Source organism: Mus caroli, chromosome 15 (assembly GCF_900094665.2).
Source record: "Mus caroli chromosome 15, CAROLI_EIJ_v1.1, whole genome shotgun sequence".
In the NCBI taxonomy this organism is placed as follows: Eukaryota; Metazoa; Chordata; class Mammalia; order Rodentia; family Muridae; genus Mus; species Mus caroli.
Window position 1 is genome coordinate 95,136,172 of NC_034584.1, and position 26,303 is coordinate 95,162,474.

General features: G+C 48.7%; 2 protein-coding genes across 2 annotated transcripts; one reads left to right on the plus strand and one right to left on the minus strand.

Annotated features, from left to right (window-relative positions):
* The first annotated feature begins 8,359 nt into the window (after nt 1–8,359).
* Nucleotides 8,360–14,555, plus strand: LOC110310154 (keratin, type II cuticular Hb1-like). Its single transcript, XM_021182857.1, has 5 exons — nt 8,360–8,469; nt 10,980–11,084; nt 13,025–13,242; nt 13,540–13,571; nt 14,120–14,555. The coding sequence occupies exons 1-5, from the start codon at nt 8,467–8,469 to the stop codon at nt 14,275–14,277; spliced, it is 516 nt and encodes a 171-aa protein (XP_021038516.1). The 5' UTR covers nt 8,360–8,466; the 3' UTR covers nt 14,278–14,555.
* A 5,120-nt stretch (nt 14,556–19,675) lies between these two features.
* On the minus strand, nt 19,676–24,403 carry LOC110310460 (keratin, type II cuticular Hb1). The gene is made up of 9 exons (XM_021183448.1): nt 23,973–24,403; nt 23,170–23,378; nt 22,380–22,440; nt 21,919–22,014; nt 21,589–21,753; nt 21,241–21,366; nt 20,740–20,960; nt 20,482–20,513; nt 19,676–20,188 (listed from the first exon to the last, which is right to left on the minus strand). Exons 1-9 carry the CDS (start codon nt 24,339–24,341, stop codon nt 20,022–20,024), a joined length of 1,446 nt encoding a protein of 481 aa, XP_021039107.1. The 5' UTR covers nt 24,342–24,403; the 3' UTR covers nt 19,676–20,021.
* Nucleotides 24,404–26,303: the final 1,900 nt, after the last annotated feature.

Below are 26,303 nucleotides of genomic sequence, written 5' to 3' on the forward strand. Positions count from 1 at the left end.
TCTCTCTCTCTCTCTCTCTCTCTCTCTCTCTTCCTCTCCCTCCCTCCCTCCCTCCCTCCCCATTTCTCTCTGTCTCTGTCTCTCTCTGTCTCTCTGTCTTTTTGTCTCTGTCTTTCTCTGTGTGTCTGTCTCTCTGATTCTCTCTTTCTCACTCAGCTCAGCTCCTGTCTCCTCAACCCTTCTACCCTTCCCTATGTACTTTGGAGAGAGAAGCCACAAACACTGATGACTGCCCTGCCTAGCCCACTAAGGGATTTTCGTTGTTTTTGAGACAAATAAGGATTCACATCGTCCAGGCTGACCCCAAATCACTAGCCTTGAGCTTATGATGTTACTGCCTCCACACCCCAAATGCTGGCACAGCAGGTGTGAGCCACTGCATCCACTGTGGAGGGCTCTTTGACACACGATTTCTCCCAATTCAAAGGCTTTCTTCAGGGGTTGTGCCCATTCATCTGCTTTGCAAGATGACCTCATAGTGGTGCATAGACTTGTGTGGAAGGCTCCAAGGACTGGAGTCAGGACCTGAGAGTTCTGAGCGATCAGGACTGCTTCAAGGCTGTCTCTTCAGGGCCTGTGCCTGTGTGGCTGTGGGCTGTGGGCTGTGGGCTGTGAGCTGTGGAGTAAGGCTGGGATCTTAGAGGCAGGAGTCTGGGCTGTTTCCAATGGTCATGGATACTGACTCTAGGCAGCTAGAACCATCATAAAGGAAGTTAATTATGTGTCCCATCGCTAGCAGCGGAAACCGGAGTGTGTGCTCAGCAGCCAGCATTAAAGAGAAGCCTGCAGGTCACCTGGTGCTTCCTTTGTTTTCAAGCTGTGCTATTACTGTGCATGCAATAATTAAGTCTGAGAACTCCAAGGTCATCATAGCCAGCCCTGACAGCTCACTTCCAAGGAGTGTTGTTGGATTGCCAACTTTGTTCTTTACAACTGTCTCTCTTGGGATAGAGTGATTTGGTCCAGCCTGGGTTTGTTTCCTCTCAGTTTAGTCCAGCCATGGTTCTGTGCATGAGACGAATCTTCAACTTCAGTGTCTTGGCTATAAGGCATCTCTCCCTCTCCCTCTCCCTCTCCCTCTCCCTCCCTCTCCCTCTCCCTCTCCCTCTCCCTCTCCCTCTCCCTCTCTCTCCCTCTCCCTCTCCCTCTCCCTCCTGCTTGTGGACGTTGTACATCGTGGTGCGGAGCCTAGTGCGCACCACGATGTACAACGTCCACAAGCAGAGGCTTCCTCTCCCCCTCTCTTCCTCTCCCCCCCCCTCCAAGGCCTTACTCTGTAGCTCAGGCTGGCTTTGAACTCTCCATCTTCCTCCTGAAAGCATGTGCTACCACATCTGATTCAAGATTGTATATTTTTATTCCTTTGATTTTTTTCCATCTGTGTTTGGGATTAAAAACCAGGACCTTGTGCTTGCTGATATGGAATCCTCCAGGAAGCTCTCATTCCAATTTTCTTTTGGGATTGGTAGCCTTGAGGAATCCTCCCCGGGGTTGTTTCTTGCTAAGGGGTCAGACTTCCTCTGAAGTTTGAGGATTTAAATCGAATGTGTGGTAGCACTTGCACAGTTCTGGCTCAGAGAGTTTCTGTGTTTTGAACAGAACGTCTGTGCTAGCACAACCAGACAGGGTGTGAACAGCCAGTCTCTCTGCACAGAAAATTATGTGCATGTGAGGCTGGGAGAGCTGCAGGCTGAGTTGAGCCTGCTAAGGACACAACCTGAAAGGGGTACCTTGACACATTGACCACAGTGGTTCCCCCAGATGTTCATACTAATACCTGACCCAGCCTTTGGGGAGCATGCCCCTTGGTGGCCCCTTTATTACTCTTGGAACTTGGGAGAGAAGTAGGCTGAATCGTGAGCAGTACCGGATGCAATCCAGGACTGACACCTCCATCAGAGCATCAGTGATGACAGGTGCCGGGGAGGGGAGGCCTTCCCCAGGCTCAGCCCTGAGAAGCTCCGGAAAGCCTTTCATCTGTCGCATATGGTTTGGGTGGAGCTGCTGTCTTGTCTTGGTCATCATGTCCATCAGGAATCGGGCTCAGAGAGTGAGCGACGAGGTTCAGCAGGGGCAGGGCAGGCACATACAGGCTCTGTGTAGGAAGCAGTAGGGGGTCTGATCATGGAACTTCAAGCTTTAGGCCATGTTAGGGCAGGTTCTTGGAGGAGATGGCTCTTGGGTTGGATCTGGAGAATGGGAAGAGTTGGAAAGTAGCAAGATTAGAGAGGAGAAGGGAGAGAGTGTGTGTGTATAGGTATGTATGTGTGTGTATGTATGTATGTATGTATGTGTGTATATGTATGTGTATATGTGTGTGTATGTATGTGTGCATGTATGTGTGTATATGTGTATATATGTGTGTATATGTGTATGTATACGTATGTGTGTGTATGTATATATGTGTGTTTGTATGTATATGTGTATGTGTGTGTTTGTATGTGTATGTGTATGTGTGTGTTTGTATGTGTATGTGTATGTGTGTGTTTGTATGTATGTGTGCATGTGTGTGTATGTGTATGTATACATATGTGTATATATGTGTATGTATACGTATATGTGTATGTGTGTGTGTGTACAGGTGCCTATGCATGGATGTGCACATGCACTATTTCTGATAACTTCATTCTGAAATATTTTGAACATCAATGCACCCACCTCAGAAATACATTTCTCCAAGGCAAGTCCCTGAAGTAAACACCACTCAGCTCCACCATTACCACCTGAGAGAAATCGCACTCAGGACCCTATCTTGTTTCCTTTGTAGCTGGTACTGGCATAAACAAACTTGCCCAGAACACCAAGAGGCTAAAGTGAGGAGTGTCCCGACAGGATCAGCAGCAATCTCATGCCTGATAGATAGCAAGCTGTCAATGCATTGTAGCTGTTCTTTCTCCTTTACCTGCTGGTCACTCCAGATGCCTGCCCTGGTCATTGCCCAGAGCTCCCCTCCCCCAGCCACCTGCTCTTCCAGGTGGCCCCAGTCTTGCCTTGTAGTTCAGGATCTGATGGGCTGGACTCAGAGCTTATGAGACAAGCTCTCCTGAAGGGATCCCAGCCAGGGTAACAGAACCAGTTTGAGAGTAGGTTCTGGGACTTTTTTCAGACTGAGGGAGAGGCATGAAGTAGGGTTGAGAAATCTTGGTAGCACATGGGAAGGATGGGGGCGGGTGGTCTAGTTGGGATACTTAAGGGCACAGATATTTGGAACTCTCAAGTCAGATGCTCATACAGGGTCCCCAAGTTCAGGGAGGAACACCTAACAAAGAACAAATTTGGCTATGAGTAGGATTGTCACGTTTTGGTAGGGGCTGACACATTCCCCAAGGCCATGCCAGGGTCCAAGTGTCCAGAGTTACCTTGAGAACTTGACCCTTGGAGCTTTGCCTGGGGAGCTCCTAAGAGGCCCTTTGTCTCAGAACTGCTAAGGTACAGTTGGAAGAGTGAGGACGGTTTGTCCTTGGTCCTTGGCCACAGCTCAACCTGTGGCTCAGTTGAAAAGCTAAGGTTCTGAGTCTGGGTAATGATCCAAAGCCAACAGCCTAACATGGCTTCCTTCTGCCCCACCCCCACCCCCATCCCTCCACAGAGCTCAGTGTGCACAAGCCTTGCTAAAACTTGACAGCCAGACACCCTCAGGCCCTCACCCAAGGAAGGAGCCTGCTAAGATTTCAGAGCTCCTACAGCATAGGATTTGCCAAAACTCCATCTTCACAATGAAACCCCAGGGGAAGGGGAAATGCCCAACATCCTCTGGACGAACAGTGACTAAAAAATGGTCATTAGACCTCAGGAGGCAGAGGACCCTCCCATTTAGGCTTATGAATGGTGGCACTGAGGGAGACATCAGGTCATACTCTTTTTGCTCTGGCCCTGTCCTTTCTGGCCCAGCCTAGAGTCACCACCATATGTGGGCAGTTTTGTCTGAGTTCTAGCAGTGGGGCCCATTAGACCAGGGTCTGGATATGTCTCTAGCTGCATTTTCTCTACTCCCCCATCTCAGCATCTCTTGCCACCTGTGGCCTCTCTATGTGGGGCTTTTGACCTGGGTTCCTATAAACATAGCTTTAGATTGTACTGGCAGCATCAGAAACCTCAGGCTTCTGTACCATCACCACCATGTATATTGGCGGCCTTGTTAATAATGTGGTGTCCTGGGGCATTGTGGGTTGTAGCTTCTAGGTTGGCCATTTGCAAGGTTCGTTTTCCAATAATATTTAAATCTTTAAAATGAATAATAGCTGTTGTTAGCATAGGGCTGGATAAGTCCCCTGCTCTTATTTCACCCTTCTGCAGGTTTGTGGTAGGTGCTGGAGGGCTGTAGGTCAGAATCAAGGGTGGGTGTATCCAGCAGGCTGCAATAGACCCACAGGTTCTTTGTATCTCCCCTTACTGAGGCCCTGAGAGCTGGACTCTACAATGGCCAAGATGATGAACTTAGCAAAGGAAGACTTTAAGAAAACTCATGCAAATATGTTCAAAGCGCTTGTTTAATCTCTGTTTTAGTTCAGGTCTTACTGCTGTGAACAGACACCATGACCAAGGCAACTCTTATAAGGACGACATTTAACTGGGCCTGGCTTACAGGTTCAGAGGTTCAGTATGTTATCATCAAGGCAGGAGCATGGCAGCATCCAGGCAGGCATGGTGTAGGAGGAGCTGAGAGTTCTACATCTTGTTCTGAGGGCAAACAGGAGAAGACTGGCTTCCTGGGGAACTAGGATGAGGATCTTAAAGCTCACACCCACAGTGACATACTTCCTCCAACAAGGCCACACCTACTCCAACAAGGCCACACCTCCTAACAGTGCCAATCCCTGGGCCAAGCATAGTCAAACCATGGCAATCTTGATGAGTAAAAGAAATGAATCAAGTGGAAATTTTAGAATTGGAAACTACAGTCACTGAAAGAAAAAGTTCAGGAAATGGACCTAAGCAGTAGGTTGCCGATGTCAAGGATGGGTCCATTAAGAGCTCACAGGGGTTGGAGAGATGGCTTAGCAGTTCACAGTGCTTGCTGCTTTTTCAGAGGACCAGAGTTCTTCCATTCCTAGCATTCACCATGAGCATCACACAACCTCCTCAAACTACAGCTCCAGGGCGTCTGACACACCCTATTGGCTTCTCCAGGCACCATCCATGTGTGGTGCGCTCGTTTGGACAGTCACACACAGACAGACACGCACAGACTGAAACATCATACAAGCACACAGACATACACATAGACACCCACAGACACACACAGATACTCACACTCATATACATACAATAAAATAAATCTTAAAAATCAAGCCCCAGAAAAATTAGGGCTTTTTAGTATCACAGCAAATATCAATTTGTCCCTAATAGAAAATTGAGGGAAACTAAGTGTGCCTCTTGCGATGTGTCTTTTACAGGATTCTCCTTTAACTGGCAGATATCCTTGGGGGATTTTTTTTTTTTTAAATTTGATTTGTGTTCAGTTTATGTATGCCTTGACGTTTCTCTGGCCTAAGTCTATCTTGATGCCTCCCTTCCTTGGTTTCTCGGAAAATTCTGGCTAGGGGAAACTCTGTTTCTTCCAATATGTAAATTAAATGTACTATTACAAGAGATGACTACTGCTAGGCCTGGACAGGAAGGGGTTGGTACCATTAGGACAGTCCCATTCCTGGGTCCTGTCAGGTATGGGGGGGTATATCCAATATGCGTGGGGATAGTGCAAGAAGTAAGAGGCAATCAGTAGTACACATCAGGGAATAGGGTGTGTGCCTTCTTTATGGTTAAATGGCTTAAAGTGATAGGGGAAGTGGAGCATCCAGTCTTCTAGGCGAGGGATGTTCTGTGTTCTTCTCTCTCTCCAGAGGCTTGGGCCATTGATGTGGTATTCTACTTTTAATGTCCAGGCAAGCAAACTTTTTTTGTGCTTCTCATATTACAGTAGAGTTGGTGAACTTGGAGACAGATCATAGGAATGTTCTAACCCAAAGAACAGAGAAAAAATATTGAAGGAAAAAATGACAGCCACAGGGACCTCGAGGCCAGTAAATAACTGAGTATGCTCGTAATCGGTTATCTGGAAGGAAGGGAAATCGAGGGCACAGCAGGAGGAAATCTATAATGCCCAGTATAAATAAACTATAATGCCCAGTATAAAAAACTGAGGAAATCTATAATGCCCAGTATGTAAGACATCACCCTCTAGATCCCCTCAGTCTCCACACACAATACAAAGACTGGCAGAAAGCTTGTGATGTTTTCTGTGCTCCTAGAGTTATTCTGCATCAGCCTGAATGAGCTGAGATCAGCTTCTCATATTTATTTTAAACATTTAATTAATTAATTAATTAATTTTTTTGCCTGCATGTAAGTCTGTGTGAGGGTGTTAGATCCCTTGGAACTGGAGTTACAGACAATTGTGAGCTGCCATGTGGGTGCTGGGAATTGAACCCAGGTCCTCTGGAAGAACAGTCAGTGCTCTTAACCACTGAGCTATCTCTCCAGCCCCTCAACCTCTTATCTTTAATAAGACCTTTAAATGAACAATAGTTGAAACAAGGAAGGGAGACTTAGTCTGTGTGATCATAAGAGAGGGACAAAGAGATCTGGGATTCTTCAACAAGGCACAGAAGATGAACAAAAGATATCGATTAAATTGAATTAATCATTAAAACTGAGGACTTTTATTCATCCAAATGAGCCATAGAGAGAAAAAAGACAAGCTATAAACTTGAAGATAGTGTCTGTGGTACTTGTGGAAAGTAGCCCTGCCCAAAATATAAGGAACACTCATGATCCCATCAGAAAAAATGACCAATGGAAGAGCTGGCAGGAGGAGACACATGCGTAGCCAGTGTTTGAAGGCATATCACACTCCATCAGTGATTATCAAAATGCAAAGCCAGACCCAAAGTGACTGAGATTCATTATTGTGATAGTTAATTATGAATGTGGACAACTTGATGGGATTTAGAGTTACCATAGAAACAAACCTCTGGGCACATCTACAGGGAAGTTTCTAGATTAACCGAATTGGGAAAACCTGCCCTAAATAGGGCACCACCTTTCCATGGGCCGAGAGGTCTTGGGCTGAACAAAGAGGAGACAGTGAGCTGGCATGGTATTTATTGCTCTCTGCGTCCTGACTGCAGATGCGCTCCTGCTGCCTTCCTTCTCCTGCCATGGCGCATTGTACCCCGAACTGTGAGCCAGAACTAACCCTTGCTTTCTTAAGTCAGGTATTTGTCCCAGCAGCAAGTAAAGTAATTAATACAATTATAATTTTGTAATTGTTAAAAGTTACATTGGAAATGATTGTAGCAGTGCTGTTAGTCAGCCTTTTACTTCCGGGTTGGGGCGGCGTTGGTTGGCGGCACCCCAATGCTCTGGAGTCCCCGAATGAGATAATATGCCTTAGCTAGCACAATGGTTGGGCCACTTCCAAATCTCCCCGCGGGTAACACACTCCCCTCCGATATTCTCGAGTTATTACTTCTAAAACCTATACTTTATCTCTGCTACTCCAGACCAAATCGTGGGAGTGGCCCCCGGGGCTGCTTTTCCTGATTCTTACGTGGTTGGGGCTCTGTCTTCCACAGCCTCATGTTTGTATCCTCTTCCTTCCTTCTCCCCGGTGATTCTCATTCTCCCTGTCCTGCTTTTCCTCTCCGACTGAAATCCTCTAAGTCCCGCCTCCATGCCCCTCTGGCCACTGGCTCTTTTTTGACCAAAAAACCAACTGTTGGCAGGGACCCGCAGTGGACATGGGGATTCCCCTATAAGCGCAAACCTAATCACCAACAGAGGCTATTTTTAAATGTTACCAGTGGAAATGTATTTATAACGAGTTTGGAAAATAATTCCCTATCACTTTGTGAAATTGAATTCTCTGCCCATCTTGTCACTCTACCCCTAACTGTATACATGGGCACCATCTTACTTTTCTTTTTTTTTTAGGTTCATTTATATGTATGAATGTCTTGCGGGCATGTATATCTGTGTGCTGCCCATGCACCCTGTGCCCACAGACATGTTCCCCAGGGACTGTAGTTACTGGTGGTTACAAGCCACAGTGTGGGTACTGGGAACTGAACCCAGGCCCTCTGCAAGAGCAGCCAATGCTTTGAATCACCAAGCCATGTCTCCAGCCCTATGCATGTGCCATCTTTGTAAGAAAAAACAAAAACAAAACAAAACAAAACAAAACAAAAACAGAATTACACGGAGATAGACACACAACACAGTCAACACAGTTCCTAAGGAGGAAGCCTTCCCTGCTCCAGCCTTCTTCCTTCCTGGGCTCACAACACCAGCTCCTTCTATCCCCTGTCTCTAAAAATTCCAATTGGAACCCTGCAATTGTAACCAAGTGAGGTCACAGAGCAGGCAGGAGGGGGTGTGCCCAGAGATGAGGATTTTGTGAGTGCCTTAAACTGGAGCTAGGCTGTGGTGCTCGAGAGGTTTGGAGGCATCAGGAGGTCCTTTACCATGGTGAGGCTTGCCCATGGCTCATTAGTCATGTGGGTTGAGGATCTTGGACCCCACCAGGTGTTCCAAGTGCCACCAGTCACAAGCTGTCTGCTGTATTCCATTTACCATGGGCACATTTGTCAGGAAAGGGTACAAGAGACACTTGTGGGAGATGTTATTTCACAATTCAACCCTGTTTAGCCCCCCTCTCTGTATTCTGCCTGTGAAATGTGCACTGTGCTGGTGTGAACGTTGCACAGTGAAGTTCTTGGTTAGGATGGAGGCATGAGTGGTTCCCTTTGCCCTGCAGAGTGTAGAGCCAATGGCTGGGGCTTACAACGTGGTCTGGGCAGCTGAGGGAGGTATCAGTCCATAAAGCAAGAGCTTGTTTCAGAAGCTTGAGGATTCAAGCTTGATCCCTAGAGCCCACGTCAAAAATCTGGTGTGTGCTTGGAATCTTAGAGCTGGGGAGGCAGAGACAGGAGGATTCCTGCGGCTCTCTGGCCAGCCAGCCTAGCTGACAAAACCTAGACTCCAATGAGACCCTTTCTCACAAAACGAGGTGAAACACACACAGAGCTAATGTGGACAGCTGGCCTAGGGAACAACATTCAAAACTGACCTCTGGCCTCCACACAGACTTACATAGACACAGACACAGACAGGCACAGACACACAGATACACACACACACACACACACACACACACACACACACACACACACAGCTAATGTGGACAGCTGGCCTAGGGAACAACATTCAAAACTGACCTCTGGCCTCCACACAGACTTCCAAACACACAGACACACACACAAAAACACAGAGACACACATACATAGACACACACACATACACATACAGACACATACACACACAGACACACAGACACAGACAGACAGACAGACACACAGAGCTAATGTGGACAGCTGTCCTAGGGAACAACATTCAAACCTGACCTCTGGCCTCCACACAGACTCACACACACACACACACACACAGCCACACACACACAGCCACACACACACAGCCACACACACACAGCCACACACACATAACCCTGAAACTCAGTCTGGCATAGGCTGATCCAGTATCCCTCTCCTTTGGTTCCTATTTGCTTGCAGGTGGTAGGGAAAGAGCCCCAGGCTGTCCAAGGAGAGATCACAGAGAAAGGTCTAACTCTTGGCCTTCTCCACAGGAGGTGGTGTGGTCCCAATTGAGATGGCGATTTAGTGTCAGTGTTTCCATTTATGGGCTGCTTATCTATCACATGTGGCCAGACACTGACCTCATGCATTAGAGACAGCACTTCCCATACTGTGTACGTCAGTAGCCTTGGGCTTGAGGCCGGAGCTGGCACTGGACCAATGCCATTGAATTCTGATCAATAAGTACTCATTAAGTTATGGACATTTATTCACAAATCTAGTGGTTGTTTTGCTTTGGTACAAAAATCAATTGGGCAGAGTTGGTAAGCTTCTGTCCTGGGTTACATATGACCCGGTTCCCTAAGCTTGGGCTTTAAGAGTTGTTTTCAGCCAGATGTGGCAGTTCATTGTCTCAGTACCCATGCTTATGAAACCGAGGTTCTAAGACCTGGAGTTCAAGGTCAGCCTTGGCTATATATTTCGACTCTGCATTTAAAAAGCCATTTTAGGGCTCGTGAGCTGCCTCAGCAGGTAAAAGCACTTGCTGCTGAGTCTTTGATCCCCAGGATTCGTGTGGAGTGCCTTAGGGTTTCCACTGCTGAGACGAGACATCATGACCAAGACCACACTCATAAAGGACAACATTTCATTGGGGCTGGCTTACAGTCTCAGAGGTTCAGTCCATTATCATCATGGCAGGAAGCATGGCAGCAAACAGGCAGTCATGGCGCTGGAGGAGCTGACAGTTCTACATCTTGTTCCCGAGTCAAACAGGAGAAGCCTGGCTCCCACATGGCTAGGAAGAGGGTCTCAAAGTCCACCCTGACAGTGACAGTGACTTTCTCCAACAAGTCCATCCCTATTCCAACAAGGCCACACCTCCCAGAAGTGCCACTCCCTGGACCAAGCATATTCAAACCTGCCACATGGAGTAAGGGAGGAACTGACTTCAAGTTGTCCCGACTGCCAAATGCTCACTCACCATGGCATGCTTGTATCTACACACACGCACACGCACACACACACCACAAATAAAATAAAAATGTAAAGTTTTTAACACTGGATTTTCCCAAATGATAGCCGTACATTGTAAGTTTCAGTACTTGATTCCACAGAGCTTACCTCTCCTTCTTCTTGAGATGAATCCTGGGTTATCCAGCCCCTAAAGCCCCTGGGTAGATTTCCATCCCAGGACTGTGTACCAGGCTTGATTTGTTATCTGCAAGTCTTCTTGACATTGACTTCTCCCAGTAACAAGGGTGGACAACTGGATGTTTAGAGAAGAGGACTCGGCTGGGACACCAGGTGTCTGGGTGAGCATTTGGGTTTTGTTTTATGCTTGTCTTCCCCTCTCCGCTGACATCTGCTCTACTCTCCCCATCCCAGTGTGAGAAGATGAAGGCCACTGTGCAGAAATGTGTGCAGACCCCTAGGCACAGCAAGGAGGCCCTGAATAGGCTCAACCAGGCTATCCAGCAGCTGAAGATGGAGGTGGGTGGTACTCAGGGTCAGGAGAGGCATTGGGGCTGGGGGCTGGGGTAGGTTGGGGTGCCATTACCTATGACACCTCTCTAGATCCCCTCATCCTTTGGAAGAGGTGACATGTGTGTGTGTGCTTTTATATATATATATATATATATATATATATATATATATATATATATGTGTGTGTGTGTGTGTGTGTGTGTGTTTATATATATTAAATATATGTATGTGTGTGTATTAATTTTATTTATTTAACGTATGAGTGCTCTGCTGCATATACATCTGCCTGCCTGAATAGGGCATAAGATTTCCCTATAGATGATTGTGAGCCACCATGTGGTTGCTGGGAATTGAATTCAGGACCCCTGGAAGAGCAGCCAGTGGTGCTCTTAATTGCTGAGCCATCTCAGCTGCCCCCGTGTTTGTATATTTTTTAATGTATTTTTTTAAAAATTTGTTTTTGCCGTAATATTAATTCTGAACTCCTGGTCAGAAATTAAATGGCTTACCAAAACCGCAGTTTTCCACTTTTCCCTTAAACACATGAAAAATGCTGTAACTCCAGCACCCAGAAGATCTCAGGTTCCAGGCTACCCTGTGCTATAGAGTGAGTTCAGGGTGAGTTTGAGTTACAAGGTTCATTAGTCAGGGTTCTCTGGAGTCACAGACTGTAGGGAGTGTCTCTATATATTGAGAGATTTTATTGTGATGACTTGAAGTCTGTAGCCCAACTAACCCAACAATGGGCAGCTGTGCATGGGGAGTTCAAGATCCTAGTAGCTGCTCAGTCCCACGAGGCTAGTTGTTTCAGCTGATCTTCTGAAGAGGTAGGTTCCAACAGATGTGCTGGCAAGTAAGTGCAAGCAGCCGAAGAACAGTGACTGTTCCTTCTTCCATTGTCATTATGTATGCCTCCAGCAAAAGGTGTGGCCCAGATTAAAGGTGTGTACCACTACACCTGGATTTGGAACTTGCTTTGTCCCAGGCTGACCTCGAACCCAGAGATCTGCTTGCCTCAGTCTCCTGGGATTAGAGGTTTGTACCACCTTGCCTGGGCCTAAGCTTTTCATGGCCACAGTGCCTCAAGATCTGAATCGAAAGAGTGTTTTATTCCACATCGAGATCTGGGTCAGAAATCTGTGTCTTCCAGCTTCAAGATCTGAATCACAGATGTGCCTCCCAATTCTGGACTGTAGTGCATGAAATGATTTTATGGTTGGGGTTCTCCATAACTCGAGGAACTGTGTTAAAGAGCCGCAGCATTAGGAAAGTTGAGAACCACTGCTCTAGACATACTCAAACATGTTGGCAAATTTCAGAGCAGGCCTCCATTTCCTCCAGTCCACGGGTCATCTTCACATGTGCACTGGCTCCAGGCCTTTGAGTAATGGCTAGGTCCCTGAGGCAGGAGGAATGAGGCTGAGGCTGGCTATCTATCTATCTATCTATCTATCTATCTATCTATCTATCCATCTATCCATCTATCTATTACCATCTATCAATCAATCAATCAATCAATCTATCTATCCATCACCTGTCTATCATCAATCACTCTATCATCATCTATTTATCTATCATGTATGTATGTATCATGTATCTGCCTATCATCTATATATCATCTATTATCTATCATCTATCTATCGATCATGTATATATCTATCATCAAACTATCATTTATATATCACCTATTTATCTATTATCTATCAATCTATCTATCATCTATTTATGTATCTATCAATCTATTATCTATCATCTATCATCTATTATCATCTATCTATTATCTATCTATGTATCTATCTATGTATCTATCTATCATCTATATATCACCTATTTATCTATTGTCTATCAACCTATTATCTATCATCTATCATTTATATATTATCTATCTATCTATCTATCTATCTATCTATCTATCTATCTATCTAAGCTCTTTGTTTCATTCCCAGCCTTGTGAACTACAGAAAAGCAAAGACTTGGAGGCCATGCCGGATGCGGCCTCAGGCAGCGCTAAGGGCAGACTGGCCTGGCTGGAGGCTGCCCTGCAGCGAGCCAAGCAGGACATGGCTCGGCAGTTACGTGAGTACCAGGAGCTCATGATCGTAAAACTGGGCCTGGACTTTGAGATCGCTACCTACCGCAGGCTGCTGGAGGGTGAGGAGCAGAGGTGAGGTAACAGGAGGCAAGGGACTGGGTATCTGGCATTGGCTCTCCTGCAGTCAGTCCTTCTCACACCTTTGTAGCTCCTTGAACAAAAAGACCCAGGGCTGGGTGTGGGCTGAGGCAGTGTCAGACGGCAGAGCCATTTGCCCATCAAGTCAAGGAGATGGTAAAGCCAGGACAGGTCTAAGGAGCTTTCAGGCTAGAGGGCTCTGTCTGATCTGGGAGTGTGAGAGTCTGACGTATCTGTGTTGGGGAACCTAGTAGGTCGATTAACTTAGTTGTGGCTTCTTTTTCCCTACAGGCTTGGTCTGAGACTTGGGGCAGGGAGTGTGGGTAAGTGACTTGGGTAAGATATGAGATCTTGTCACTCCCCCACCCCCTAATTCCCTCAGTCTTCCCTCTGTCTCTCTCTGCAGATCACAGTTGTGGAGGTCGGGTGGCAGGAACTGTTTCTTCTCAGGGAGTGATTCCCTGTGTGTGCTCTGGGGGAGTACTATGTGTCTACTCACTTGGGGGAGCTCAAGTCCTGGGTGTGGGCTGAGTCACAGTCAGACAGCAGAGCCTTTTGTCCATCAAGACAAGGAGACGGTGGTAGCAGTCAGGACAGACCCAAGGAGCATGCAGGCTAGAAGGCTCTGTCTGAGCTGAGAGTGTGGGAATCAAAGGTTTCTGTATTGGGGAACCTGATAGGTGGATTGACTTAGCAGTTGCTTCCTTTTTGCCACAGGCTTGGTCTGGGACTCTGGGCAGGGAGCACCACTCTGGTGCTGAGGAGGGTCTATCTCTCTTGGAGAAGTCTGTGGGTCTTCCTGGCAGCCTTGGGGTGGGAAGGCTTCTGAGTCCTGCCATTGGTCTCAATTTTCACGTCGCTCTCCATACAGCCCCCGGCAGTGACGTCACTGGAGACAGGTCCTCCCTAAGGGCACCCGGAGTCAGTTCCTGTGGCCTGAACATGAGCGCCCCAAGTGGTAGCTGCGCGCTCTGCAGCTCCGCGGGCTGTGTTGGAGGCTTTGGCTGCCTTGGCTCCCGTGAATGTTGAACCCCTCCCTCCGGAGAAGACTCGAAACTGGCGCTTCTGCCCAAAGACTTGGCCCTCTTGTCTCAGATTCCCTTGCCCACAGAGCTGGCCCTCTTCTCCCTTCCCCCTTTTGCCCCTCACCTGGAACTAGACGGGACTCTGGTGTGTCATCTTGTAGACATGGCCTGTGGCTTACCTGAACCTTGCATCCTGCCCCTCTGACTGGCTCTATTCTCTCTCTCTCCCTTTCTCTCTCTCTCTTTTTCAGGCTTGCCCTTTAATAAAACATTCTGTGGTGGCTAAGCAGCCAGCCTGTCTGAACTGGACTTCCAAGCCACTCACAGCTCCAGCCAATACCATGAAGGAACATAGTGATGTGTGGGTGTTAGGTGACTTAGTCTTAGGGGACTTGCTATTGTACAACTCAGATCTTTATGATGTGACAGGTGAATTGATGGGTGGAGAAAGGGAAAGACTGGGTAAATTCCACAGACTGTCTGGGTCCACAGTCAATTACCCTGGCAGAGAGACAGAGAAGGACAGGACACTCCTCTGTTCTTCACTCATTCCTTCACTCTGTTAGTCCTGGTTTTGGAGTTGAGGATAGAACCCAGTGCCTTGTACATGTGAGGCAAGGCAGGCAAGCATTGTATGACTGGATTATATTCCAGCCCCCAGCCACCCTCCCAGCCCCATTTTAGAGACAGGGTCTCACTCGCAACTCAGACAGGCATGGAACTTCCTATGCAGCCCAGGACTGGACTCAAAAGTCTCCTGCCTCAGCATGCCAAGTTCTTGGGTTACAAACAGGGATCCTCACACCAGCTATAATCTCGAATGGTGGTATAAGGTCCCATATAGTTGTTAGCCCTAGGGACAGTGAGAAAGACACTCTGGCCCTGTTCTCTTGGGGCACAGAAATAAGAATAGAAAAGGATGGAGAGGGGGGAGAAAGCCCACCTTTGCTGCTTTGATACACACTGAAAACCACGCTCAGGCTTGTAACTGGTGACCCAGGCCTGCGTGCTAACTTAGGAAGTGATGGTAGGCCAGGAAAATATTAAGCCACAGGGAAGCATCCTAATGTCTACCTCCAGATACAAGGGATGGTTTGGTCTGAGTTTTCACTAGGAGGCTGTACTTGGACAAGGGACAGTTTTCTGAAGGTGCGAGGTGGGGTGACCAGAGCAAGGTTGGCTTTGTAGGGCTGTAGAGCAAGGGTCTGTTTGGAGAGTTCACATTATTTTCCATTGCGAAAAGGATTACATCATCAGTGTGTCTTGGGAACAATAGTTCCTGCTCTCCATGTCTCAGGGTGGGGCTCAGGTGCGTCATTAGCCAGCGGCCAGGCATCTCCTTTTAAGGCGCTTAAGTGCAGAGTGTTGGCTGTTTCCTAGCTCCAGCACCCGAGGAGCAGGTATCCAAAAGGCTCCTTTCTTGGGTAAACATGACGGTGTCATGGAAAAGGAATGGATGGGAACGTGCCTTGCTGGTAGTCATATGTCTCATCAGCCTCACTGGGTCATCTCTGGCCTTCTCTAACCAAATATTCATTCTTACTGCCCCCCTGCCCCCCCCAACTCAAGGAACCCTGAGAGTGTATCCCTACCTGCATCTCCAGAGTCCAGCTCTCTGTCCCTTGTATTTGCTGGGAGGTAGTGAAAGATGTTCAGAACCAGTTTTTCTCACTCCAGTTTCAGTGTGTGTCAGGGAGTGGGCACGGAGGGAAGGTAGAACAGTCTCAGGGACAGCAGGAAGGACTTCTGCCCAGCATCCTGCATCCTGGCTCCCTGGAGACTGGCTGACCACGTTTTCCCTTCCCAACCCCCAAGCTTCAAGTTGCCTGGAGTCTGGCTGGAGATCCTGAGGGCTTAGGGTCAGGTTGGGGTATTTTTCTGGGCTGGAGCTATTTGAGTCACCATAATATCTGTGGTTTAGGACATATTCTCTGAGAGGTTTCCCCAAGCCATGGGCCACATTCCATCATGGGACGGAGGAGACTCAGCTGGTGGCTTTATGAGGAGTCATTTGTTCTGAGTTGAGGTGACTTCTGAAGGGAGCAGGGCTGTCCTCAGTTCAGTCATCGTTTTTCATTACAAGGGTGAAGCAGGAGAGGAAGACATTAAGAGTCATGGGAAGGGGGAAACATCTTACTCTAGGATTTATCTTATATGTTTAACCAGCTGACTAAACGTGATACACTGCCTGAATCAGGGAAGACAATCTAAAGAGAAAAGAACCATGAATAATCTGAGCGTTATAAGAAAGAATAGGTTGTATTTGTTAAGGACCAATCATGCGACTTTGAGACGCATTTATGGAAATTTGTCTCAATCTAAACTTGAACAATGTCTCGAAAATGGCCTTACAATTTCATTTACATATATATTTTTTAAAGATTTGTTTTGGAGTTTCATGCAAATGTGTGTATGTCTGTGTGAGTGTTGAGAGTGTGAATTCAGGTTCCTGAAGCGGTTAGAAGAGGACACTGGATCCCCTAGAATGGGAGTTGCAGGCAATTGTGTCCCTGACATGGGCACTGTGAACTGAACTCAGGTCCTGTGGAAGAACAAAAGGTGTTCTTAAGCACTGGGCCATCTCTTTGGCTCCCACAAGAGGAAATTCTGTAAGATAAGAGATGTAGGCTGGCATTTTTTTTCCTTAAAATTTAAACTTTACTTTTATACTTTAATTTTTGAGCTTGGTTGGAAAATGATATTCTTTGTATAATACAAGTTTAAAAGCCTCAAAATGCACACACACACACACACACACACACACTCCTTCCCCCACCCCACCCCCCACTCACAAACACCCCCTTAATAAGCTGTTCTCTGGTCACATAGAATTGTCTGGATCTCACCCGGGTAAAGGCCCCTAAGAAGACTCCTTGGAACCTCCCACGTCCATAAAGAAGGCTTTCTGTTGGCTCCACACACTCATTACATGCCTGTCTCATACTTCATAGCACTCAGGTGTGCCAGATGATGAGCTTGGTTCATATCTCTATCCGAGCCACCCCTGAGAACGGTGACTGTCTCATTTACCTGTCTTTAGAACCTACTGCATAAGTAGCTTCAGTTGATAGAGACCTTATGCCTTATGGTCTAAACTGATCTACCCAGGGATATTTTGTGTCTCAAACCTATGTGATCCCTTGAAGCTATTTAAATATATTTATTGTAGCTGGAGATGGAACCCAGGGCTTTGTGCATGCAAAGTTGTGAACTCCACATCAATCTGCATGTCCAGTCCTTTGGTGGCATTAGAATACCCTTAAAGAAAGGTGTGGAAAATCTAACGCTAGCTGAGCACCCTCGGTTGCAGTTAGAGCAACAGCAGACAGGAGCAACAGGCACACAAGCCAGGGGTCAGAACAATAAAGATGACCTATCCAGAGGAACCTTTTCCCAGAATGCCACTCAGCAGTATGAGGCTACCATCACTCCTATTTGACTCCCAGTGTCGTCCCATGACACTTGCCTACCCAGGACACCTGATACCTCAATCAGGAACCCAGAGTGTGCATATATATGACAAAGGGGAAAGGCTTACACATACAATATGGCTTGGAAGCCCAACAATGGCTGGCTGTCCACTTAGAGAAGCTGAGAACCAGGTGGCTGATGAATCCACGAGGTTTCACATCTCATCTGTACCAATCTGGAGTTGAAGTCTCAGAGAACCATTGGTCTCCATTCTACGAGTCAAGGCTGAAGACGTGAGGGATGTTTGCAGCAACGCAAACAACAGACCAGACACACTCACCAGCAAGGAGCAGAGAAGTAGACTGGCAGGAGCAGAATCACCTCGCTCTCAGATCCCTTTATATCTGGGCCACTGCCAGAAAGTACTGCCGACTCTGGGGAGGGTCTTCCCCTGCAGCTAGCTAGTCCTTCCAGATCTGCTCAGAAACACATTTCTTAGTTGATTCGATTAAGCTGATGATCTAGATTTACCGTCACTTGTGGTGTCTGCTCACAACCCTATTCTACGCTCACCATTCCCTTACAAATGCCTGAAGCTTGGAGGATGTGAAAGTTTTGTGACAGGAATGGGAAGAAGAAAAGAGAGGATCAGAACTTGGTAAGATGAAGGACTGACAGTAGGGTAGCCTGGTAGTCCCTCAAGGCCGGGCTTGGCTGGTGACAGCAGCGAGGTTGACAGGGAGGTTGTGGAGAAGTGTCTGAGGACTGGAGCTTGATATGAGCTTCTGAAACAATCACAGAGGGCTTGGGGCTTCAGGGCTAGAGTTTGGACATAGGCCCTGCTTCTTAGCTTTGCTATGTTTTGCTGTGAGGGCTGTTGAGGAAAGCCACATACTCAGGAACCTCTGGAGCACTGCCTATCAGGGGTGGCTGGCTCTGGCTCGACTCAACCTCAGACATGAGCCTTTGCTCTGGCCACTCTGTCCTGCTCTCTCAAGAGTCTGCATTGTGTGTAGGTGTGTGTGTGGGGGGAGGGCGGGCAGGGCTTCCATTTCTGCTACGTCTTCTGAACCTGGGAGTAGAAGTTTAGAGATGCATTCTGCTATAAGATGTATGTTCCAGCTCCTACTTGCAGGATCTATGAAGGAGTTTGGTGGCTCCAGGGATATGGGCATTTGTCTCTAAGCTTGTGATCTCTGTTCATGAATATATGTGTAATAAGAGGCTCCTGGAGATATTTTACTTGATATTTTACAGAAGAGCAATAACTAAGAAATGCGGATAGTGGTTGCTTGTGGCAGGTCCTGTAATTGAGTTCCTCTCTCACAGGACCTGAGTTGGGGAATCCCTGTTGCAAACCTCATCTTAGAGTTGTGCAAGCAGGTACAGAGAGAGCAAGCACACAGCCTGCGTTTACTCGGCTGGCTGGGAAGAGACAGAGCAGCCTCCGTAGTGGTGCTGGCGCTGTTTGCCGTGTTTGAGGCAAGGCAGCAGCTTATGGAAGGGCTCCAAACCCCAAAGGGACTCCGTGAAGAAAAGGAGGCCAAGTTAAAGGGTTTTGACCTTTAGAATTCCAGTCAATTACTCAGGCATGAGTCTTTCCCACTGACACCAGTGATGTTTCCTCAAGCTTCAGGCGCTGTAGAACGCGATGCTTATTGTCCAAAGATTACAAAGAGCTTGGCTGCCTTCTGGGCGGCAGAGAGAAAAACACAAGATCCACAATGCGGCTCCGCCCCTCAACTAAGAGACAGGCCCCGCCCCAGCCATTGCTCATCTCTGCAGGCTGTTTTTCTCTATCTCAGGAGATGTACTTTTAAGGTAGGGTGGGCAAAACTGCACCATATGAGAGCCGAGTGTGGGCTTTGGACATATTTAAGACTGACGGGAGCCCAGGGACAAAGCCGGTTCCTGGAAGCTCCGGTCTCGATTCCATGTGATGTAGATTTGAACCCTGGCTCCTTAGAGGGCTGACAGAGACACAGACAATGTGCAGAGTTGACTACATTAATTTATTGGAAACAGATCAAGACAGAGATTAGAGGGAGGGGGGACTGTGGCTCTCTAGCTACTGGCTCACAGTTAAGGCAGGATAGGTGGTGTTCTAGCCCTGCCCCAGACTCCCCATCCACCCTGCAGCTCCAAAGGGACTTCTAGAAGCCAGTATTCACTTCTGAGAACAAGGGCGTGGTCTAGAGAGACCAGAGGAGCCTAGAGTGAGAGGGTCGCTTCAAAGTGAGCAAGTGACTGAGCCCCTTGTTCTAGGTCCCAATATTGGTCAGCTAGCGATGGCTCAGGGCGAAATGCTATGCCAGGGCCAGGATGTGAATTCAGTTTTTAACATTTACGGCCACAGGACACAGCTGAACCACAGGGTGCACACAGGCCTGTGTTCACCGCCAAGTTCCCGCTGCAGGGGGCGCTGCAGGCACTGCCGATCACTGGCCTGGAACCTGAGACACACAGGTCCCCACATACGACTCCTCCTCGGGAGCTGCTGACACCTGAGGATCCAGAAAAATGTATCAGAGTGTGGGCAGGGGCGGGGGTCATGGGGCGGTAGCTAGGAAAGCCCCTTTTCCCTGACCCTGAATTCCTGGAGTTAAAAGCCAGACCCCTTCCCATGAGGCATCTGGTTCCATCTCCATGTAAAGGTCTAGTCTTCTAGTCTGACCTCAAATTCCCCCTGCAGCTGTGGCAGCTTCTGTTTTGCTTTTAGTTCTCATGTAAACTCCTTTCACACTCTGCCCCCTGTCACAGGCAGTAAATCTGTCCATACCAAATTCCCAATACTTACAGACATTCACAGCTCCTACACCTTCACACAGTCTGGGGGGGAAGACAAGAAAGAACTTATGAAGCCCAAAGTAGTATCAAACACTGCCCCCCACCACAACCTTGCTCCACAAGTCAGAATTTTCCCTCAACAGTTGGTCAGAACATGACCCATTATAAACACAGCCTCAAAGGGACCAATGGAAGATTTGCCCTCCAGAGTCTGGCTGTTGGCCAGTCAAGGGCAAGATGGGGTTTGATTCCTCTGAGAAGGACCCACCTCTGTTCCTCGCCCTCCAGCAGGCGCCTGTAGGTGGTGATCTCGACATCCAGCCCCAGCTTGGAGTTCATCACCTCCTGGTACTCCTTGAGCAGGCAGGCCATGTCCTGCTTAGCCTTCTGCAGGGCACCCTCCAGCTCAGCCAGCTTGCAGCGGGCATCAGCAAGGGCAGCNTCTCCCTGCTGCTCAGACTGGGTCACAGCAGNCTCCAGCTTGGTGTTCTGGGGACACAAAAGAAGTGGAGATAGCCAAGGGTCCCTGGGTCTCACTGTCTGTCACCAGCATGCTATCCAGTCTTTCCCAACAGTTGGGAACATTCTAGAAGCAGCCTCTTGCCTTGTTCACATGGGTCAGCCTGAGTGAGCATGATCAGGAAACCCAGCTGTGCAAATAGGTGGGAGACTACATAAATGGTAAGCTCCAAGCAGGACACATGCTGGCTGTGTGGCACTGAGCAGACATCCAGCCTCTCTGGTCCCAGAGCAGCTGAACCTTACATACCTGGCACTTGGCATTCTCGATCTCAGCAGTTAACCTCTGGATCATTCTGTTCAGCTCATTGATCTCCTCTCTGGTGCGGCGCAGGGTCTCTCCATGCCGGATCACTGTGGCCTTTATCTCCTCACACTAGATGTTGGGGAAACAGAGATGCCCATGAGGCCCAGGATGTGACATCGACCCAGTGAGCACATTAGGTGTGCAAGATGCACAGTGGTCAGGCTGGGCTGCCTCCTCAGCCTAGAGCTGTGTGCAATCTTCTTGTGATTCTTGGTGTGCAAGAAGCCCTTTCCAATAGATCCGGAGTCCTTCCCACTGTCTCATCTAAGGACAGATGTCCTGACCTCTCACCTTGGTGCGGTACCAGGACTCGGCNTCAGCACGGCTGCGGCTGGCAATGTCATCATACTGAGCCTTGATCTCAGCCACGACACAGTCCATGTTCAGGTCCCGGCTGTTGTCCATCTTGACGATGATGGAGGTGTCTGAGATGTGGGCATGGAGGATGCGGGTCTCCTGCAGGAGGAGGGAGACAGCAATCAAAACCTTCTTGAAAGCTCAGCCTAACCCCACACACTCTGCCAACCTCTCAGTCCTCCCCTGGTCCACGCAGGACTTCACAGTCACAGAATGACTGTCTACAGACTACTTGTTGGACTTCCACCTGGCTGCTGCCCTCACCTCTTCATACAATCTCCTCAGGAAGTCGGTCTCCTGGGTCAGAGCCTCTGCGTTGGCCTCCAGGTCTGACTTGCGCAGGTAGGCACAGTCCACATCCTGGGAAAGAGGGAGGTATGAGCCCGTTTTCATCCATCCCACACAGCACAGGGAGAAGGATCCCAGTGATTGTATGTGCAAATCGTCTCTGCTTCCCTTCCCAGCATGCACTTGGCAGCTCTTTTCTGTGGAGACTCTCATGTTTGGTGGCACTCCACACACTGCCTCAGGGCCACCAGACTTTCCAGGCAATTTGCCCTTTGTCACAGGCCTGACATGACATTCATCATGGTGCTTCTCAGGGAATTCCCAATCCTCCATGGATAGGTTCACAGCATCCCTGATATTAACATTGTTTTTCTCCAAGCACAGTGTGCCCCTGGGGGATGGGGGAGATCCACGTTCCTCTGCCACCTGCTACTCACCTTCTTCAGAGCCACAAACTCATTCTCGGCTGTGGCTCTCAGAGAAACTTCCTCCTCGTACCTGAAGAGAGGAGAGGTCAGGCAGTGAGGGTTTAGTCTCTGACCCCCATTTTCACAGCAGAGAGAGCAGGGAGGATCCTTACCGCTGATCCTTCCAGCCCCGTGAAGGACTTTCTGGTCAGATCCAGAGTGATCTAGAGATCTCTGTCTGTTTTAGTTTAGGGTGTAGGGCTCATGGGAAACTTGTGAGCATTCTGCTTGAAGGTCACCTCAGGAGAGGAATGGAGGCTCAGCCTCAGTGTCTTGTGGGAAGTGACATCATATATTCTTGTGGGAAGTGACATCATATATTCTTGGCCATGTAGACCTAGCTTTCCATCACTTACTCCTTTTATTCCAGCTGCTGAAAGACCTAGAGACGTAAGGACTGGGCACCTAGATCTGTGGACTTTCTGGGGCTGGGTCCTGGCTCTCCTAATAACTTAGGCTGTATCAACTTGGTTGCCACAGTTTATAGGACAAAGGACAAGTGGAGCAGGCAGATTGCCCTAGAGTGTCTTCCCCTAGAAGGGAGCCGGCCGAGCGGCTAGATTGTCTCCAGCTGAGCTAGACAGAGCCTAATCACAGACAGGGCTCTGTCAGGTGTCTGCCTACACAGAAATCTCATAGGTGGCAGGCAGGATCTGGCAATGCCCTCCTCATATACTTTCTTGGAAACAGTCTTACTTCCTGTGCCTTGAGCTTCCAGCTAAGCAAAATCCTGAGCCAGCTCCTCACCCAGAGCCCTCACCTCTTCTTGTAGCCCTCCATGGACTCCTGCGCATGGTTGAGCTCAGCAGCCAGCCTCCCGCTGTCTGCCTCCACACACTCAGCCTCCCGCCTCAGCGCCTCGATGTAGCCCTCGAACAGAGGCTCCACGTTGCTCTCACAGCACTTGCGGTTCTGGTAGAACTGCCACTTGGTTTCCAGCAGTTTGTTCTGCTGCTCCAGGAAGCGCACCTGCCATGGGAGACAGAAGGGGTTCAGGGCAGATCTGGGCTGATGGTGGAGAGGAAGTAGAGGGGCTCTGAGAAGGAGCCCTTATCTTGGTCCTGCCTGACTTTCCCACTAGGAGAGGGCACAAGGGACAGGGTCAGTGCCTACACTCAGGAGTCCAGGTGGACACTTCAGTGTCCTATGCTGGGCTCAGCGATCTCTGAAGCCAGGAAGTCAGGAGTCCCCACAAGCAGAGCACCCATAGTCACATCCCAGGGACTGACAAAGAGCCAGGGAGATGGTGTCACAGGCCATTTAGAGGCACTCACTAGGAAGGCCTCTGTCCATCCCTCCAGTAGTCTGCACCCTTCCTGTCAGCCGAAGTGCAGCCTCCCTCCTTGGACTGCCCCCAGTTCCATGCTGCAGCTCCTGGGACTCCCTGAAGTCAGGGTGTGCCCAGGACAGCCTGGCCACTGCCTCTCAGGACTCACAGGTGAGCCCTGTGCATCCTCTCTCTTGAGACTAGAGGCTCAGTATGAGTGGGCTTTCTGCCTCCTGTTCCACTCAGTGTCCAGCCTTGGCTGTAACATGCATGCTCTGCTGGTCCAGGACACCCACCTTGTCGATGAAGGCCGCGAACCTGCTGTTGAGACACTTGATCTGCTCCTTCTCCTCATGCTTCACACACTGAGCATTGGGGTCGATCTCCAGGTTCAGGGGTGTGAGCAGGCTCTCATTGACAGAGACGGTGGTGATGCAGGGGGGGCTGGGCCCGCAGATGCCTCCAGATCGGTACCCGAAGCTGCGTCCACAGGAGCCAGAGCGGAAGGCCCCGCAGACACTCTGGCTGCCGAAGCCCCCTGAGAGTCCGCGGTAGCAGGAGATGCCCCTGTAGGGAGCTGCAGAGATGCAGCAGCGGCCTGGCCTGGGTCCGCAGGCTGAGGCGCAGCTGAAGGCGCGGCCACAGAATCCTGATCCACAAGTCATGGTGCTTCTGAAAATGGGCTGCAGCGTTCTGGATGGGAGCTCCGGAGTCCTGATGGCAGCTCCAATGTGCTAGTCCAGGCACTGGGGTCCTATTTATGGCAGCTTCATAGGGGTTTGGCTAAGAAGGTAGTTGAGGCAATTGGACTTTATGGGCTTGGGCGGTTAGCCTTGTCCAAGCCTCTCTAGAATGTGCTTTAATGGTGGAGTGGCCCGCACCCTCCTCTTTGTAAAGCTTGCCAGCAGGTGCCTGGGGCGCTCAGCAGGTGCCTGAGGCACTCAGCATGCTGCATCTTCAAAGTGCCCAAGGTTGGGCATGCGCACTCTGAGTCTTCAGCTTTGGGGAGGGCAGGAAGGAGCTAAGCATAGAGGGGAGCTGGGAATTGGGTGCCAATGCAGTTGTGCCTTCAGTGTGTGGGGAGGACGGTACCCAAGCAAGGCTGGGTAATCAACTCCAACTGGCGATGGCTTTGGTCCAGGACCTTATCTCTGTCAAAGCAGAGCGGGATCTTGTCCCTCGCTGCTGTGCCTTCTGACTTCTGAACATTGCTTTTCCGGACATGGCAGCACCCAGTGCAGGGCTAAGTATTCGTCTCTTCAGTCCTTTACAATCTGACTAGTGTTTACAGAATGTGTGGCATATAGTCTTTAGGTACTTCAACACCATACTTCCCCCTACCCCACACCCCCTACCCCCCCGCAATGAAACTCTTGAGTCTTGAGTGGACTAGCAAGGACTCTGGCCCTGAGCAATACCGTACCTCCTTCAACATACATTTCTTAAAAATACAGGCAGTACACACACACACACACATGTGTATATATACATATACACATATATATATATGTATATGTATATGTATATGTATATGTATATATACTAGGAAATCAACAGCAAAACCAGAACAGCACTTCCAATCCATTCCGTAGTCTATTTCCTCAGCTGTCCGAGGATTGTTTTAAAGTTGGTTTTCACCGTTTACCTAGCTACACCTGTCCTGAAGCCCTCTGTGTGGGAGGTCAGAGCTTTAGACTGATTGTTCTCCATGGAACAGCATAGGTATGTGTGGCAGCTAAAGTTTCAGTCAGTTGACTCTCTGGCTCTCTTGTTATGCTGTGGACGTTTAAGACCCCACTACCTACTTGTGAGCGGTGCCTATTTATTGCCCAGCACATATGAGATACAGCTACTGCTTGATACAATTCTTTGAGATGGTTTGGGGCTAGAGGCTTGGCTCATTTCCAGTCAACATTTGGGGCAGAATAATTGATAATATGTTTTGGGCACTTCTTCCTGCACTTGATCAGGGGAGATCACATGTTAGATTGTGGCTCTGAAGTTGGATTGCTTGAGAACACTTCCCCCTTTACAAGGAGCGAGGGCTCTGTAGGGGACATACACCTTACTTTGACAAGAGTGCTTTCCTTTTCATGGGCTACCTACTGGGTGCTCATCATGGGTTACCTACTGTGTGCTCATCATGGGCTACCTACTGTGTGCTCATCATGGGTTACCTACTGTGTGCTCATCATGGGCTACCTACTGTGTGCTCATCAAGGGCTGCCTACTGTGTGCTCATAATGGGCTACCTACTGTTTGCTCATCAATATAAGCAAGAAACAATCTCTAGTTCATACTCCAGCTGTTTGAGGGATGCACTATTTCTCTTGTTTTTACAGAAGAGAAAATAGAGGCTCAGACAGGCTGAATAATTTTTCTCAAAGTCTCCTAGTTGTCATGTGGTGAATATGGGAGGTGCTAATCCTTTGTCCCCACAAACATGAGGACTACCTCTCCACTTCCTAGTCTCTGAGAAAGTTCCAGAGGATAGAGAATGCTGGCTGGGGTGAATATCCCTGAATGTAGACAGTGGAAGGCAGGAAGATGCCAGAGCTAGTGATTGGAACAGGTAGAATGGGAGGGGCTAGTGGTGTGTGTGTGTGCTCTCAGGCATATATGGGGAT